The sequence below is a fragment of the Empidonax traillii genome, unplaced genomic scaffold, assembly GCF_003031625.1.
Source record: "Empidonax traillii isolate 1590-97213 ecotype Southwest subspecies unplaced genomic scaffold, ASM303162v1 scaffold186:size1492175, whole genome shotgun sequence".
NCBI lineage: Eukaryota > Metazoa > Chordata > Aves > Passeriformes > Tyrannidae > Empidonax > Empidonax traillii.
Genome location: NW_020955379.1, coordinates 1,290,500 through 1,306,159, shown reverse-complemented (window position 1 = coordinate 1,306,159; position 15,660 = coordinate 1,290,500). Strand labels below are relative to the sequence as shown.

General features: G+C 33.9%; 1 protein-coding gene across 1 annotated transcript in view; it reads left to right on the top strand.

Moving 5' to 3' along the window:
* Positions 1-13,237, top strand: part of SMCHD1 (structural maintenance of chromosomes flexible hinge domain containing 1) — a 68,547-nt gene extending 55,310 nt beyond the window's left edge. Inside the window, exons 38-48 of the mRNA XM_027886334.1 lie at positions 2,392-2,518; positions 2,690-2,809; positions 4,185-4,270; positions 5,284-5,406; positions 5,675-5,865; positions 6,641-6,750; positions 7,941-8,011; positions 8,839-9,010; positions 10,877-11,035; positions 11,710-11,833; positions 12,848-13,237. Of these exons, the coding sequence (XP_027742135.1) occupies positions 2,392-2,518; positions 2,690-2,809; positions 4,185-4,270; positions 5,284-5,406; positions 5,675-5,865; positions 6,641-6,750; positions 7,941-8,011; positions 8,839-9,010; positions 10,877-11,035; positions 11,710-11,833; positions 12,848-12,950 (1,386 nt within the window). The 3' untranslated portion in view covers positions 12,951-13,237. The remainder of the gene's footprint in view (positions 1-2,391; positions 2,519-2,689; positions 2,810-4,184; positions 4,271-5,283; positions 5,407-5,674; positions 5,866-6,640; positions 6,751-7,940; positions 8,012-8,838; positions 9,011-10,876; positions 11,036-11,709; positions 11,834-12,847) is intronic.
* The last annotated feature ends 2,423 nt before the right edge of the window (positions 13,238-15,660 follow it).

The window sequence follows — 15,660 nt, the reverse complement described above, 5'->3', positions numbered from 1 at the left end:
ATACCATATAAGAATGGCAGAGCAGAATTTCATTTGATTACTTCATTTACTAGTCTGAAGTCTATGGAAGTCTTCAAACAGTTAGAAGAGGTACAGAAGGAGGATCCAACTTTTTAAAGACATTTTCTCAGCCACCTTTTCAAACTTGCTATTGGAAACAGCTTTGCCACAGACCAAGATCAGTGTGTGCCAGATGGAGGCAGACACTGCATAGCAATGAACACAGTATCTCCAAATACATCTTGGAAATCACCACAGTAAAACCCCACTAGAATCCTAAAATCTACAGATCCTGCATACAAACTTCTTTGTAATATATTTTATTCAGTACATTGACTGCTTTTATGGAACTACACATATGAAATTTAATGATACAGTGTAAGTAATTCTCTGTTGATAACGGTCAAGAACAGAAACATATAGTTAACATGGACAAATGTTTTTCACTAAACAGTCTGCCACACTCTGGTCTAATCTAATCCATAAGGAAAAGTGACAAAATATGTGTTATAAACAAGCTAAAAAAAATGAAATGCAGGGACTAAATAGAGGTATCAGATAAAATTAATATAATAATTGATTTATGGTACACTTTTGAGTTTCTCTTGTTCCTCAGCCAAGTTTCAGGAGTAATACATTAATTGTGAACACACTTTTCTCAGGCAGGTGAGGTGAGAAAAAGTGCAAAAGTATAGCTAAGGGTGGTCTAACAAAACAGCTTTTGTCTGCAAGTCATACATTTACACCTGTGCTAATGAGGTGTAAATGGAACAATGTTTCAAATGTCGTACTGTTGAGGATAATAAGAACCCCATAGGGTGGCCTCTGATAGTTCAGATAAAATTACTATATTATTTCTCAGGCTTCTCACTGATGCAGAAATAACACGGTGGTTTTTATCTCCATGTGCCTGCTGTTGTGCCATTGTGATCTGAATTCTCCGGTCTTACTTCATGGACAAAGTTAACAACCTAAGTAATGGAGGGGGGAGTGTTAGGATTTTTTTTTTTTCATTTGGCTTGTTTTGACTTTTTTTTCTTCCTACGTACATATTCCTGGTTTGATAGGGGGTGGAGGATGTTGCATGCTTCTTCCTTCTCATTACTGTGATCTGATGAGATCCTGCTGCTTTTGACAGTAACTTGTTTTCCCTAGTTACCCATAGGCAATAATTGTGTTTCAGTGAATCCAGTATCTCTTCCCCTCTTCAGGCAGTTTTCATGAGGTTACTGACTTAAAACAATTCACAAAACACATGTGGAAAGAATTTGTTGGTTGTGATGCAATATACTTTTCATATGACTTGTAATGGGGAGGGGAAGGGACATATTAGTGTTCTTCAAGTGCTGTGAAATTGTTCCATCTTGTTTATAAAGACAATTGTGTGCAATTAGCAGGAATATAATGAATCTGATAATCTGACATGTTTACCCTTACTCACAGGTTCAGGAATACTAAACTTGTTTAATGAAGAAAAATGTTTAGACTTTCATTAGCATATGCTTTCTAAGGGAAAGATATTTCCACTACAGACTTCTTCTGATAAAATATGTAGCTGCAATATTTTTGAAAGCCATGAAGACTATCTTTGAAGGTTATATATCTATCTCTTCTTTTAGGCTGCAACCACCTCTCTCTTGATTTGGCCAGTTGAGTAGCAATTTCTACATGTTAAAGGTGGAAACAGTATGAGTTTTATTATAAGCATTATTCATTTTATGCATGATACCTTCCCCAAAGTAACAGCACATTTAGATATTGCCTATACTAATTTTATTTGTTTACCATTCTTTGCGGTTTTGAAATATTTCCCATGTTTATAAAGAAAGACATAGGATTTAGTTTGTCTTTCCGTAAGGAGTTAATAAGAAACTGAATGTTCATTATAGTGTTTGGATAGATACTGTTCATTCATTTGGGACCTGCTGTCTACTTCCATGGTAACAGCAGTAACTTTAACTAAGCACTGGGAGTAGTTTATTTTTCCTTCTCTGTATTTATGCTTTGGGTCTTTCTTTTTAATGTTTTGTTTTAATTTCACATACTGAATGAAGTACACCTGAGGAAATCTTGCTTACAAAACAGTGCAGAGGAGATTTTCTGAGCATCTGTTTCTTGAAATAAAATATATAGCCAAAAGTAATAAGACTTTTTAAACAGGTAAAATGACAATCTTAACTCTTAAATAATAAAATAGCTACTGCTATATCTTTGTATTTTACTTTTGTTAATTAGTTATAAAAGGCATTTCCAACCTAGTACTTACCGTAGTAATACTGTTCAGACATCAGGCATTAGGTAACTTACAAGATTTAGTATTTGAAGAATGTTTGTTTTGTGTGTTACCTCTAGTGTGGGCATAAACTTATGTATATCTGTTTGTTTCAATAGAATCTAGTGCTGGCTGAAGACAGTCCTGGAAGAGATAGCACTGAATATATTCTTGTCTTTGAGCCACATTTGCCAGCTCTGAAAAAACCTTTGGAACCGTATCATCTCTCATTTATGTTTTACAATGGTATGTTTCAATTACTCTAAAATACTTGCTTTTCCTTAGAACTAGCTATTTTTAGGTCCGTAATACTTTTTAAGAGCTACGTAATAGCTTAATAGGTTTTTGCTAATGTTTAAACCAGCTATCTTATGTTACTGTATTTTCTTCTAAAAGTATATATGCTTATTTCTGTAGATTCCAAGAAGCAGCAGCTGATGGCAACACTTACAAGGGAGAAAGATCAATTATCTAAGTCCATAGATCTTTACAGAAAGATGTTTGATACTACTAACCAGCTTGTAACTGAAATGAAATGTAAGTTCAATCAAATATGTAAATCAATTTTCTTGAAATTTTTAACTTTTTTCCTTTTATAATTTTGAGAATATTGAGAAGGGGAGAAAAATCAGTATTGAAACTGAGAGATAGTAATTAGAGGAGAGCAGAAGGGAGTATAGCTTGCAGGGTAGCATCTCATTATTTGAATGTACCTTCCTAGAAAGGGTGTTGATTTGAGGCAGAGTGTCTTAGGTCAGAATTATCAGAGGTAATTAAACATTGAAGTTGGTGGTCTGAGTCTTTTTTTCCATTACTGTCTTCCACTCCCATATTTGCAATGAATGTGTGAATGCTCATACATCTGGAAATTCAACAATTTCCTAAACCCAGTTTTGGGGAATGAAATAGATAATCCTCGCTAAAAAGTTAGTCTTGTATTTTCAAAATATTACTTTTTCCCCTCCTATTTGACCCTGTGTACATTATTCAGAAGTGTTGTGCAGCTATTCACTGTTTTATCTTCATCAGCAAATGTAATCCTTTATGTAGTCTGTTTAACTGAAGAGCAGTATAAGAGCAGTGGTTTATGGGAACGGGAGAAATGAAAAAAAAATGTTTTCTTTCCATTTTTGTTTGTTTGTTTGTTTGGATCATCCTGCCTGTTGATCAGAAGGTTTGTTTTGATAATTGCATTTTGAATTTTTGTTTTGAGTAATCACTTAAAGTAAATAAAGCAGGCTGGAATTAGAAGATGTTGCTGTTTCTTGTAAAATTTTAATACTGCATGTTTCCATTATGAATACAAATTCCTGAATTCCAATGTAATAAGACAAAAAAATCTTTGTTTCATATTTGTAGATTTTTGCATCTCTGTAGAAAGTAAGTTAGAGAAAAGCATTATCCTTTATGCTTAAGTAACATTTTCAAATATAAACATGTTTTGAATAGAGAATGGGAAGCACTTGTTTACTCATTTGTTTTCAAAATTGCTTCAGTTCAGATATGAGAGTTAAGGAAATAGTGTCCAGAAAGTGGTGTGCCATATAACAGACAAAAGAAGTTAGTGCCGGCTACCACTCTACTCTTCTCTCTTACCGTTTTATGTGTTGGAGAACCATTTAGAAGGATAATTGAGGATGAAAACTAAAAACAGCTTACATTCTCAGACTGATCTGAGATCTAGGCCCCTTTGCTTCCTAAAGCTGAAGGAGTGGCATGTGCTGAAATTGCTTAGAAACTGCACAAATCACAAGATCTTTGTGGACAAGTGCTGATATTCTGTACTGAAATTAAGAAGCAAGAAGGATCAGCTGTGGCAGGTGTCATTCTGAAAAGTTGTAAGAAATGCTATAAAAAGTGTCATATTGCTTTCTAATATTTCCTTACTCTCTCTTGATCTTATTGGTTTCAGGTCAGGTTAAAGAAGCTGAAACAAGAGAAACTGTCCTAAAGAACGAACTGAAAAAGCACCAAATTGAATTACCACAGACAAACATAGTATGGCTTACTTCTTACTAAACTCCATTAACATCTTTCAAATAAATCTAATCCTAATATGAAATTGATATCAATATATAACATTGTTAAATCACACCTGTTCCCAAAACTGTGAAAATTTAAACCATAGGAAAATTTGTGGAGCAATGTCAAACTTAAGATTTTGTTGTTGTTGTTCTGTTAATGTGAATATCTCTTAAAAAAAAACTGCAAGAGAAAAAAAACCCCTTCTTTTATATATCTTGATCTTGTTTTTGCATTGCTGCTAAAGTTAGCGCTGTTACTGGTATTGCTAGTTTTTATAATGGGTTTTTGCCAGCTGATCAGTACACACTAGATATATTCTGGCATAAATAGAGCAAAGGAAAACACTTCCGAGAATTAGAGAATTGTGTATGTTACTGCCAAAGTTTAAGTAAAAATAAGTTTGAAAGATTCAGGCCAGTGTAGCCCATTGCTAATTTCCCATAAAGATCCAATTATATTTTAAAGAAAGTTTTTAAAGAAGGTTTCTTTTCTTTTGAAAGAAAAGACCCCACCTGTGTAAAAATTATCTTTAGATCAAATAAAACTAGGTGAAAGTTACTATTCACGGATCAGTAGAATTAATTTGCAATCTTAGTACCCAAGTTCCCTCTGCTGGCTAAATTTTTCAAACCTGGACATAGTCCCCTTCTGAAATGGTTTGGTTTTGTACATCCATGGCTGTCTCTTCTGCTGTTTTAAACTTCCTTCAGTTTTGGCCCTAATCAAATGCTGTTAGCTCTTTGTGAAATGCTCCTTGAAGTCTTCAAAAATTAAAAAAAAAGGAGTAATTAAAAAGTTCAACCGCAATTGCAAGATGACTCCCCTCTTCTCTGAGATTATGTGCAGTGGGTCCCCTATTTATTAAAAGTCTGTTTCAGATTATTGAATGTTTTTTGTTAGAAACTTAATGGATGACAGGTGAAGTAACTCCTTCTGCTGCTCAGTCCAGTGATGCATGCTTGCTGATCTTAAACTTCCGTTCTCAGCTTCAGTATGTGGATTCACTTCTGAAAAAAAAGATGTTGGATCAAGAAGGTGTAATGAAGCAGCCAAGGAGAACTTGTACTCTCCCAAACTATCCAAAAGGCAACCCGGATGTTCTAGGCAAGGTGAGTTTTCTCTCAGGGAGCCTTCTAATGAGTTTTGTTGGTTCCATGAAGCAGTAGTCATGGAAAACTAGCCAACTGAATATGCAAGTAGTTTTTGAGGAGTATTAAGAAAAAAATAGCAATCTCAAATCAGATGACCAGGTCTTCTAACAGAGCCATCAACACGGGCATTAAATGTGTGATTGAAGTTGCAGCATTATTGTATTTAGCATGAAAAGGAGAGCTGGTCTTCTTTTCTGTTTTGACTGTTTTAACTTCTGTGGTATAGATTGCACATTTAGCTCAAATTGAGGATAACGAAGCAGCAAAAGTTATCTCCTGGCATTTGGCAAGTGACATGGACTGTGTGGTCACACTGACGACTGAAGCCGCTCGTTCTATTTTTGATGAAACTCAAGGTCGACAACAAGTGTTACCCCTTGATTCTATTTACAAGAAGACACTCCCAGACTGGAGCAGGTAGAGGAAAAAAATTTTTTTTTGTCTAATTTGTTTTTTAAACTTTACTCCTATTAAATATTGGAAGTATAAAATTTCTGGGTTCATTATTATAGCAACAGTAACGTCACTTGAAATGTTAGTTGAAATCGTAGCTTTATGGCTTTTAACTGTTATGTGATGTTCTTTGTCTAATGAGGTGTTTCTGTTAAAAAGAGAAGGCAATCTACCTTTTTTTTTCCTTCACTTTTACCTATTTTCTAGAGCAGGAACTTATTTTTAAGTAATTCTAGTGCTTCAAATCAAAGAATAACTTTTAAAAATCCTATTTCAGAGTACATTCCCTAAAATCATCTGTAGTAATAGAAATTCATTCTGCTGTTTCAGTTGCCTGAAAGATAAGGGATAATACTGTATTTCTGTTCCTGAAAATCATTTGCTTATGACAGTGACTGTTAATATCATGAAGAATGCCCTCTAGAAAAGACCTGATACACAGATTTATTTGTAAGGTCCAAAATCTCAATTTTTATAACACAGTGCATTAAAACTTGTCTGTAAAATTAGTCATATGAATTGTAAATAATATCTCATTACAAGTCAGTGTTTGACTAAAACATCTTTAATATAACTGGCATTTCAGATAATGTTGGGGTCATTTACCACCTCATGTGGAAGCATTAAGATGCATTCAATTCAGTTTGAGATTTCTGACTCGATGTCAGAAGCAGTAATGAAATAAGGACAAATTGCTTTTTTCTTGTCTTCTCCCTCACTCTTCTCTTTCTTTAACCAGACCTTTACCTCACTTGAGAAACGGAAAAACCTTCTTCAAACCTGTTGGAAATCCTGTATTTGCCAGAGATCTGTTAACATTTCCAGATAACATAGAGCATTGTCAAACAGGTAAATGATATGAAAGAAATTGTAATAACTTCTTTTGTTTTAAAATATGAAATATGGAAACATCACAAGTCATAATCCATTCACTAATCTTCACTGAGATGTTTGCAAATATCAGTGTACATTCCTCTTGAGGTCTGCTGATAAAAAGAGGAGGGCATTAACATTAATTATTTGTAAACAACAAGTGTGAAAATTTCAGGCGTGGCCACTATCTTCTGCTTGTTGTCTTATTTTCATTTTCTCTACTTAGATGTACTGTAGATTTTTTTTCTTTTTTAAGTTACTGCAGCATTATCTTACTCCCAAGTTCCTATAAGCAGAAACTGACAATCACGAGATTAATTTGGTATTTCCAATTGCAGAATTTAAATCTTTTTGTAAGTCTGTTTGTCCCGTCCTGTTCCTCTCAAAAATGTTTAATGCATAGACTTATGTACATGCAGACTGAACATGACTGTGTATGTTATGCTTTAATAATTGTAAGAATAAGCTTTCAATTTTTATGTAGATTTCAGTTCTAACAACATAGAATACCTACCTTTTCTAACACTTTTTTTCCTAAATTAAGTAGACCTACTCCTTTATATGGAGTGTTGGAATCTGTAATTAGTTCAGTACGTTTTTTATTTTACTTCATTAATTCCCACTATTGAAATATTCCTCTCTACTGTTAATAAAAAAACAATTTTTAGTCCTGTGCATTTTCAGAAAGTTAGATATTGTCTCTTTGGGGAGTTTAAAACCACATTGCTTGACATATCTCATGCAAGACTACCTGAATCTTTTTTGCTTTGATGATCCACTGAATACCGAGAAACATATTAAGAAACTGAGAAAAAAATTCATCGTCCCAGGAAGACTTCAAAAAGACATAATTTACTGAAATCTGGGATTATATTATATGTGTCTTGATAAAATATCAAGAGAGTACTTTAGTGGAAAATAGTCAATTATGTCAAAAGGCAATTAAATGTACTCAATTTTTTTCTCTATGAATTTTTTGATGAAAGCAAAAGATTGCATATCTATCTCAAGCTCAGAATAAAATTTTGTTGGAAAAAATCATTTACGTGCTATTTCCCTTGCACTTATCTGAAAAGATGTAATAGTGATACCTCAGAACTGACTTCTCAAAACTCAAGTTGTTTTGTTGCAGAGAGATTTCATGGTTAAAAAATTACATTTTTCAGTGTTTGGTATGCTCTTGGGTGACACCATCATTATAGATAACTTGGATGCTGCCAACCATTACAGAAAAGAGGTATGTTTCAATTATTCTTGATATTTTATAATACAAATACACTGCATAGCTACATGTTTAATACATTACAAACTTAGAATAATTCTATTTCCAAGTTTAATGCTGTGTTAGCTCTAAGTGTGCTTACTTATCTGTGGGGTCTCAAAGAACTTAAGGGTGAATGAAATCTCTGTTGTTGGCACTGACAAAATTACCTCCATTTAACAAATTCTGTTATGGGAATGTTGCCATGACACATGGGACCATGTTTCTAAAGATAAACATTTTCACTTTTGTTAATGTTAAACGCAAGTTCTTCAGTACTTTCCTAGTCACTGTCTGTATAATAAAATGCAGGCACTTGATGAAATTTCTGGTCCACTTGGCATAAAACTTGATGTGAAACTTACTGGATCCCTTTGTGACCCATTTTATTTAGGTTTAATGGTACACTTTCCATATCAGCTCATGAGTTTGCTGCAATTGAAATAGTGATTCTGCATAAGAATGTAGAATCATACTGATAGCTGTTGTTTTATAATATATGTTGATAATAAGCCTTTTCCACAGTATAAATTTAAATTCTGCGTGCAGAATTCTGCTAAAAAGTGAGAACACAAACCCAAGAAATTTAGTCTTCATAATTATTTACAGTAATGCTTAATTTTAATATATGCATTCTATTGCTTGAAAGCAAAAGTCATGACATTTAATTTCATAAAACAAATTTTCATTAGAGAACAAGCTGCATTGCAGTTGAAAATTAAAAGCTTCACAACAGCATTGCTGAAACCTTAGATTTTTTTCATGGAGTTACTAATGTAGTATCATTTTTTGTACTTGTGTAGGTTGTAAAAATTACACATTGCCCTACCTTGCTAACAAGGGAGGGAGACAGGATTCGCAGCAATGGAAAATTTGGAGGCCTGCAGAATAAAGCTCCTCCAATGGACAAACTCAGAGGAATGGTATTTGGAGCACCAATGCCAAAACTTTACTCTACTTTCTCTGGACAGATAGGTGGGTTAATGAAGTCATAAAAATACAAAACTTCCAAAATTATATTGTTTACCTATGTTTCTTATTCTCTTAAGTAATATAGAAAGGAAAACCTCAATTAGGCATAAAGTTATTTTAAGAAATACAACCTGTACAATATCCTGTTTATGAATTTCTCTTTTCTTAAAAGCTTATAGCTATTAAATTTCCTGAAAGAAGAAAAAAAATAATAATATGATATTCCCCTCTATTTCTTCGCCTTATTAAAGGGGTATAAGTTGTGGTAATTAATTCAAACAACAGGCATGAGAAGCTTGAGCTGATTGAATTCCAACACCCTTGAAAAACAAGTTTCAGGTCTTTCTACTCTGGAAACACCATACATCAATTTAGAATTTCTTACTGTGCAAGTAAGCTCTAGGAAGCAGTGGTAGAAAAATTCCTGTTCTCATAAGAGAGAATATTTCATAAGCCCAACAGCTACATTATTTCCACAGCAAGAAGGTACCTTTTGTTTCTTATGAGATCACTTCCATTTCGTTATGTGCTTTGATTCTTCATTTGGGAATAAAGGTTATAAATTAAGTCAGAAGATGGCAGTTTCTGTCATGTAACAGCTGACCTGACTGATTGGTAAAACACTGAAAAGTCATATTCACAAATAATAATGTTCTGAAATACTTCATTTTCGAAAGAAAGAACATGATGTTTATCTAGGACAGTATTCCTAGAAATGTGCAATGGAGAGGACTGGGGGGAGAACAAAAGAGAACACACGCACCTTATATATGAGCAAACTACTTCGCACTGACCAATTGAGAGAGGAAACAAATAAGGATTAAAGGGATCTTTCCTGGCATTTCAGTAAAAAATATGTATAGGGTAAACACAGTAAGTTTGTCGGCCACAGGCTAAAATATGCTGTGTTTGGGACACTTTATATTTGTCTATCAACACATTTTCAATTGTTGAACTGAATTATTACCATATGAATTAAACTGGCATTTTCTGTAATTTAGTACAGGAACAATCATGGTAGAAGAAAAAGGCATGTTTTAATTTCACTTGGAGCGATGGGGAAATCATAGTAAAATTCTGTTTAAAGGACAGCATCTCATTACACAGGATTTGTCTTGAACTGAATTTCACTCTCAGCATTAGTTCTGACATGCTCTTTTTCAACCTTTGTAGCATAAAATGAAAGTAGTTACTTATTGTTCAGTTAAGCTTGGTGCGAGCTACCTAACACTCACCAAAGTAAAATGAATGGGTTGACATGCTTGAACCCTTCCTTTATTACTTGACCTGTTTGGTGCCTGGACAAGGAAAAATTCTTTTTCTCATATGTTAAAAGAAGAAAAAGGATTGTCAACAAACTATACCCTTGTTTTTCTGAGTCTAATTGATTAGATTTCTGTAGGTAGGACAAAGTAAAATTTGGTAAATGTTCTCTTGATCCACAAGGTGGAATACAATTCAAGTCAGTAATACAAGCTTCTGCTGCATAGCACTCAAAGCAAAGCATACTGCAAGCATTTAATGTCATCAAAGGTAGAGAATTTAATTGGAGACACAAGGGACAAGATGTGTAAAGTAATACCAGTTTCCCACATCATTTTCAGAGTTTGCTGGTACTGTGAAAGAAGATACAGGCTCAGAAAAGAAAAGAGGAATCAAAATATTGGATGTGATTTTTTGCCTCCTTTTACAGTCATTTTAATAACAGCTACCAATCTGTTATAAGTTTGGGTGTTTTTTAAGTAGTGCTTTAGAGAGATACGTTTTCTTGTGGATTTAGATGTTGTCTGAACTGTATTTGTTAATGTTCTAAATCAAAATGGCCACATATTTATTGTTTTGTGGTTTATTATTTTATTTTTTGATTAGATCTTCTTCAGCAATACCGTGCAGCAGTGGTGAAACTTGATAATGTGAATAAGGACCTTGATTTACATTTGCAGTCTCTGAACACTCCAGAAATGCAAAAGAAAAAACAGGAACTTGCTGAACAAGAGAAAAGCCTCAAGCTAGTAAAACAGAAATTGGGTAGGTCATTGTATTATAATTTTGGTGTCCTAAAGGAGGAGAATACTTAACTGAAACCAGATGTATTCTGCTCTTGCAAACTCAGAAATTCAAACTATGAAGCAATATTGTTAACGTTAAGAGCTTAGAGATGTCACATTTTAAGGGAAGAATAGAAAAACTGTATGTAGTAGTATGATGCTGTGGATAGTGCCTAGAGCAGCACTGCCCTGTATTGTGTTCAGATAATAAAAATGTGGTCAGTCAGTGTCTTGTGAAGATGAAACTATGATCTCACTAATAGGAGATTATATAACTATTTGTGTGGCTTGCTGAATGGCTTTTGCTATGGAAACACAATCAAAACATTGTGCTATAAAAAGAAACACCCCTAAATCTGCAAGGATAATATTTCTGAGTTAGAAAAGGGTTTTATGTCAATATCAAATCATTTACAATATTTCAAAATATATTTAAAAACTCAGCATTTACTCTATGACTGTTATAAATAAAACAGATAGTTTTACTTATCACCTTTGAACTCAGTTTGAGACAGAAGGGAACCATAAAATTTATGGCATGTGTAAAGCCTTACTTCAGAAGTTTAACTCTTATCTGTTACAGGACCCATTTATAACCAGCAAATTTAGGTTTTTTTCTTTCTTTTTTTGTTCTGACTTTCAACTCTTTCATAGGTATGACTCCTGCTTTATCAGATAAAGGTGCTGAGTCGTTACTTCAGCCTATAATATTAGATATGTCTGACACTCCCATACCTCCCAAAAGAATGCGAAGAGAAACAATGAAAAGATTGTATAGGTAAGTCTGTTCTGAATCTAGTCATTACTTTCTCATACCTTGAATTCAAAACAAAAACTAGTTTATTTTGCATAGTTTTTATTCGTATTTGTATGCAATAACCAACAACGAGTGGAGTTTGCATAAAGCTGATTTTCAATATAATTTTTTTATTTCTGCTATTCATAAATATAAATTTATAAAGATTTATTTATATGTATATATTTATCATATAAAGGTTTTCCTAATGATTCTATTTCTCTGTCTCTTTATGAACTGATTGATTGGCATGTTCTATCTCACATTCCCCATGTTTTCTGGTGTATTCAACTCTGTTACATGCCAGAAATATTTTGAGATGGCTTTGTCTATAAGCTATTTTAAGGTTTGATTTCAAATACTGGAAAGATAAACAGGGAAAAAATTATTTTTACAGAATAAAGAATCATGCTTACACAGCTTTTTCTAAGTAACTGCCTGAGCTGAACTGGCAGTAAAGTATTTAACACAGTTCTCTCTTTACCTGTGTATCCTCTTCTGCATTCTCTCTGTGGCTGATGAGCATTTGAACACACATACACACACACACAAAATCTGGGAAATCTGTATGTCTGGATCTTTAAGGGACATGGAACTAACTTTTCCATTTTTCGTATCTCTCCTCATGACTACATCATTCTTTGCTGAACTATGGTCATATTTTTGAGATTATTTAAATCTTATCCAGTTGTGTTTCTGTGAATCTCCGAACGAGTGTTCACTGTATTACTACGTTTCTTTATATTGGTTACTATTTTAATTTTTATCCACATAGAGAACTGAAATGGTTATGTATTTAAAGTATCTAATATTAGCCTGGTGTTATTCTTCTTTTTAACAAAATAATTACAAAATAAGAAGCTGTGCACAACTATGGGGTTTATATTATTTATACTAAGGGGAGCTCTGTGCTACATGTATGTATTACATATATATATATATATATATAAGAGAGAAGCTTTGTTTATAAGCAACTGTGCTTTTATTTTTGTTCAGCTCAGAAGAATGGATCTCCAGTTCCACAAAGCAGCAGCAACATCAAGTGCTGCAAATTCCCCCTTCAGAACTTAATGGAACACCACGAAAAAGGAAGGCGTAGACTGATAAGACTTGCTTGGAAAAGCTATATATTGAAAATGTGAATACATTCAGTTAAGGGAAATTCTTATGTTGTACTACCCATTACTATAAAGATTTTTATACCAATAGAAGATACAAATTAGTTAGTAGTAACAAAAGTTTACGTATTTAACATTGATAGCCGAATTTTTGTATAGTTAATTTTAATTTCTGAAAGCTTTCAGAGTTTTTATGTTCGTGTGTGAAAAAAAGTTTAAAATATATTCTTTTTTATTTATGAAAAAATAAAGGATCTTTTCAATAAAACTGCTTCAGTGCAAAGCACTGCCAATACAATCACTTGTATTGAATAAATTGTCATGAAATGAGATTTTAATTTAAAAAGCGTCCCAGGCCATCTTGGGGAAGAGAATTTTCTGTACTACTCTTTTTTTGATGGATGAGCTGTTGCAGAAGTATCAATTTAAAGGGAGCGTTTGAGCAGCAGTATACTGAGATCTAACCACAGACATTCATAAAGTCTTCAGATGGTTAACAAGAAGCCCTTATCAAAGGCTGTATCCAAGGTGTTGATGTGGGTATTCATTTCTCCTTCAGACAGCGCCAAAACCAAAGTAGTAAATTGTGAGTATGAAAAGTCTAACAGGTTTACTAGGTGTACTAGGTGGCTGTTTTATGGATTGGTGAGTAAAGGGTGAGTAGGGACACTTGATGGTTGTAAGTGAGATATAAAATCATGCCAGTGCTAACCTTCTTTCCACATCTGTATGACCACAACCATCATAAAAGAACCTCACTGCATTAGCAGATAAAAGATTACTCCTTGACACCAAAAGAATTAACTATGACAGAAGGATTTGACTAGGAAGCAGTAATGTCACAAAGGAAAAAGAAAAATTCTTACAGCTGAACTGTGTGTATGAATTTTAAGAGTCGGAAATGGAGACTTCAGCTGGAGGTAAAATAATCATGCTGGGAAAGTGTAGATACCCATGCAGAATTTTACTTTATAAGGCTGTCCCCAGCCTCAAAAAAAAAAAAAAAAAAAAAAAAAAAAAAAAAAAAAAAAAAAAAAAAAAAAAAAAAAAAAAAAAAAAAAAAAAAAAAAAAAAAAAAAAAAAAAAAAAAAAAAAAAAAAAGAAAAAGAAAACCAAAAACAAACTGAACAAACAAACCACCAAAAGAAAAAATATGATTCTGTTGGTCTTCATAAATATCTAGAAAATTAAGTTGTCCATGGTTTGAAAAAGGGAGTCTTAAAATGCAAGAGAAAATAGCCAACAGGTACGTGGGACAAAAAAAAAGACCCAAAAGTCACCTCTAGTGATCTGCATTACAAGGATTTTAGTGATGAACAGGGCAGAAAAGGGCCAGGCATGATTAAAGATACAGTCTCAGCCAGAGTAAGCAGCTGGAAACATTTGATTGAATGAAAATGATAGGGCAAGAGTAGAAAGTTAAACTTGAAAAAGTATTAGTCAAAGCCATGTACATAAAGAAATAGGAGATAGTGTTCAAGGGTGTGGGTGTGTTGGTTCACACCTGCCTCAAAGAATTCCTGCCTTGGAGTGAAAGTTGGCACCAAATCTACTAATTTATGCTCTCAGCAACATGTATTTTTATACAGCTTTTCTGAAAAGGGACTTTAAACTTAAAAAAAACATTATGGCATCCTGCTAGAAGTTTCAGAATGCTGTTCACTGTTGCACATCTCTGTGACATTTCTAATTAAATTAAATTTCTCCAAATTAAGGAGAAATTAAGCAGTGCAGTTTGTGGTGGAATGTTCTCCAAAACTTCATGTCATAAAGATGGACTAAACATGAAATTGTCCTATTCTTAAAGAAAATAAACATATTCAAATATAACATGTAACACCAGCAAGAAACTATGTTAGCCCTGCCTCAGCCCTTTTTCTTGTTTTTCAGGTCTAAATTTAGACATTACAGGCTTAAACCAGGTAGCCATAGTGGAGGGTTTGCCACATGAGAAATAGTGCAGACAAAGTTACTTGGTAGCACTTCTTTTAAATGCATGTATTTTAATTCTGACATCTGCCAAGCCTCAGCCTCCATCCTCTGGATAACCTTGAAGCTTGTTGGATTAAATACATATTATGGCAGAAATGTTTCCTTTTGGAATTCATCTCTTGCCTTTGGTAGTCAGTTGTAGGCGCAATCAGCATCATGTGATGTATCTCCCTACTGGAAGAAGCAAATATGAAATTAAGGATGGTTTCCTGGGTTGTGCAATAGCTATCAGAGATTTCAGGAAATTTCCCATGGGAATCTTCAGGATTTTCCAGCAGAGCGATTGCAGGTTATTACAGTGCAAGTTACTGCTTTGCATAAGTGTATCAAGAGGAAACCTAATCTGAGTCCTCTGCCTGGGCTTCTGTCAGCAACTGTATTTACCATCTTATCTTCTTCCCAGTCTCCCTCCCTTCAGCAGAGGAGAAAATATCAATATTTTCTTATATCTTCTTTTTCTTTTGCCCATCCCTAAAAGGACCGTGGCTTGACTAGGCGTTTAATCTCTTCTTCCCTAGCACTGGCGTGTAGGTCCATGCTTTCTGCACACAGGGGTGCAGAAACTGCCTGTCACCTGAATGGGGATACCCTATGTAACCCGGTGATGACAAGTCCTTCCTTGCTAATTGACACTGCTGTGGTGTTGCAGCCCCACCATCAGTACCATGGCCCTGACTACGTCTACCATCCCAGTATCAT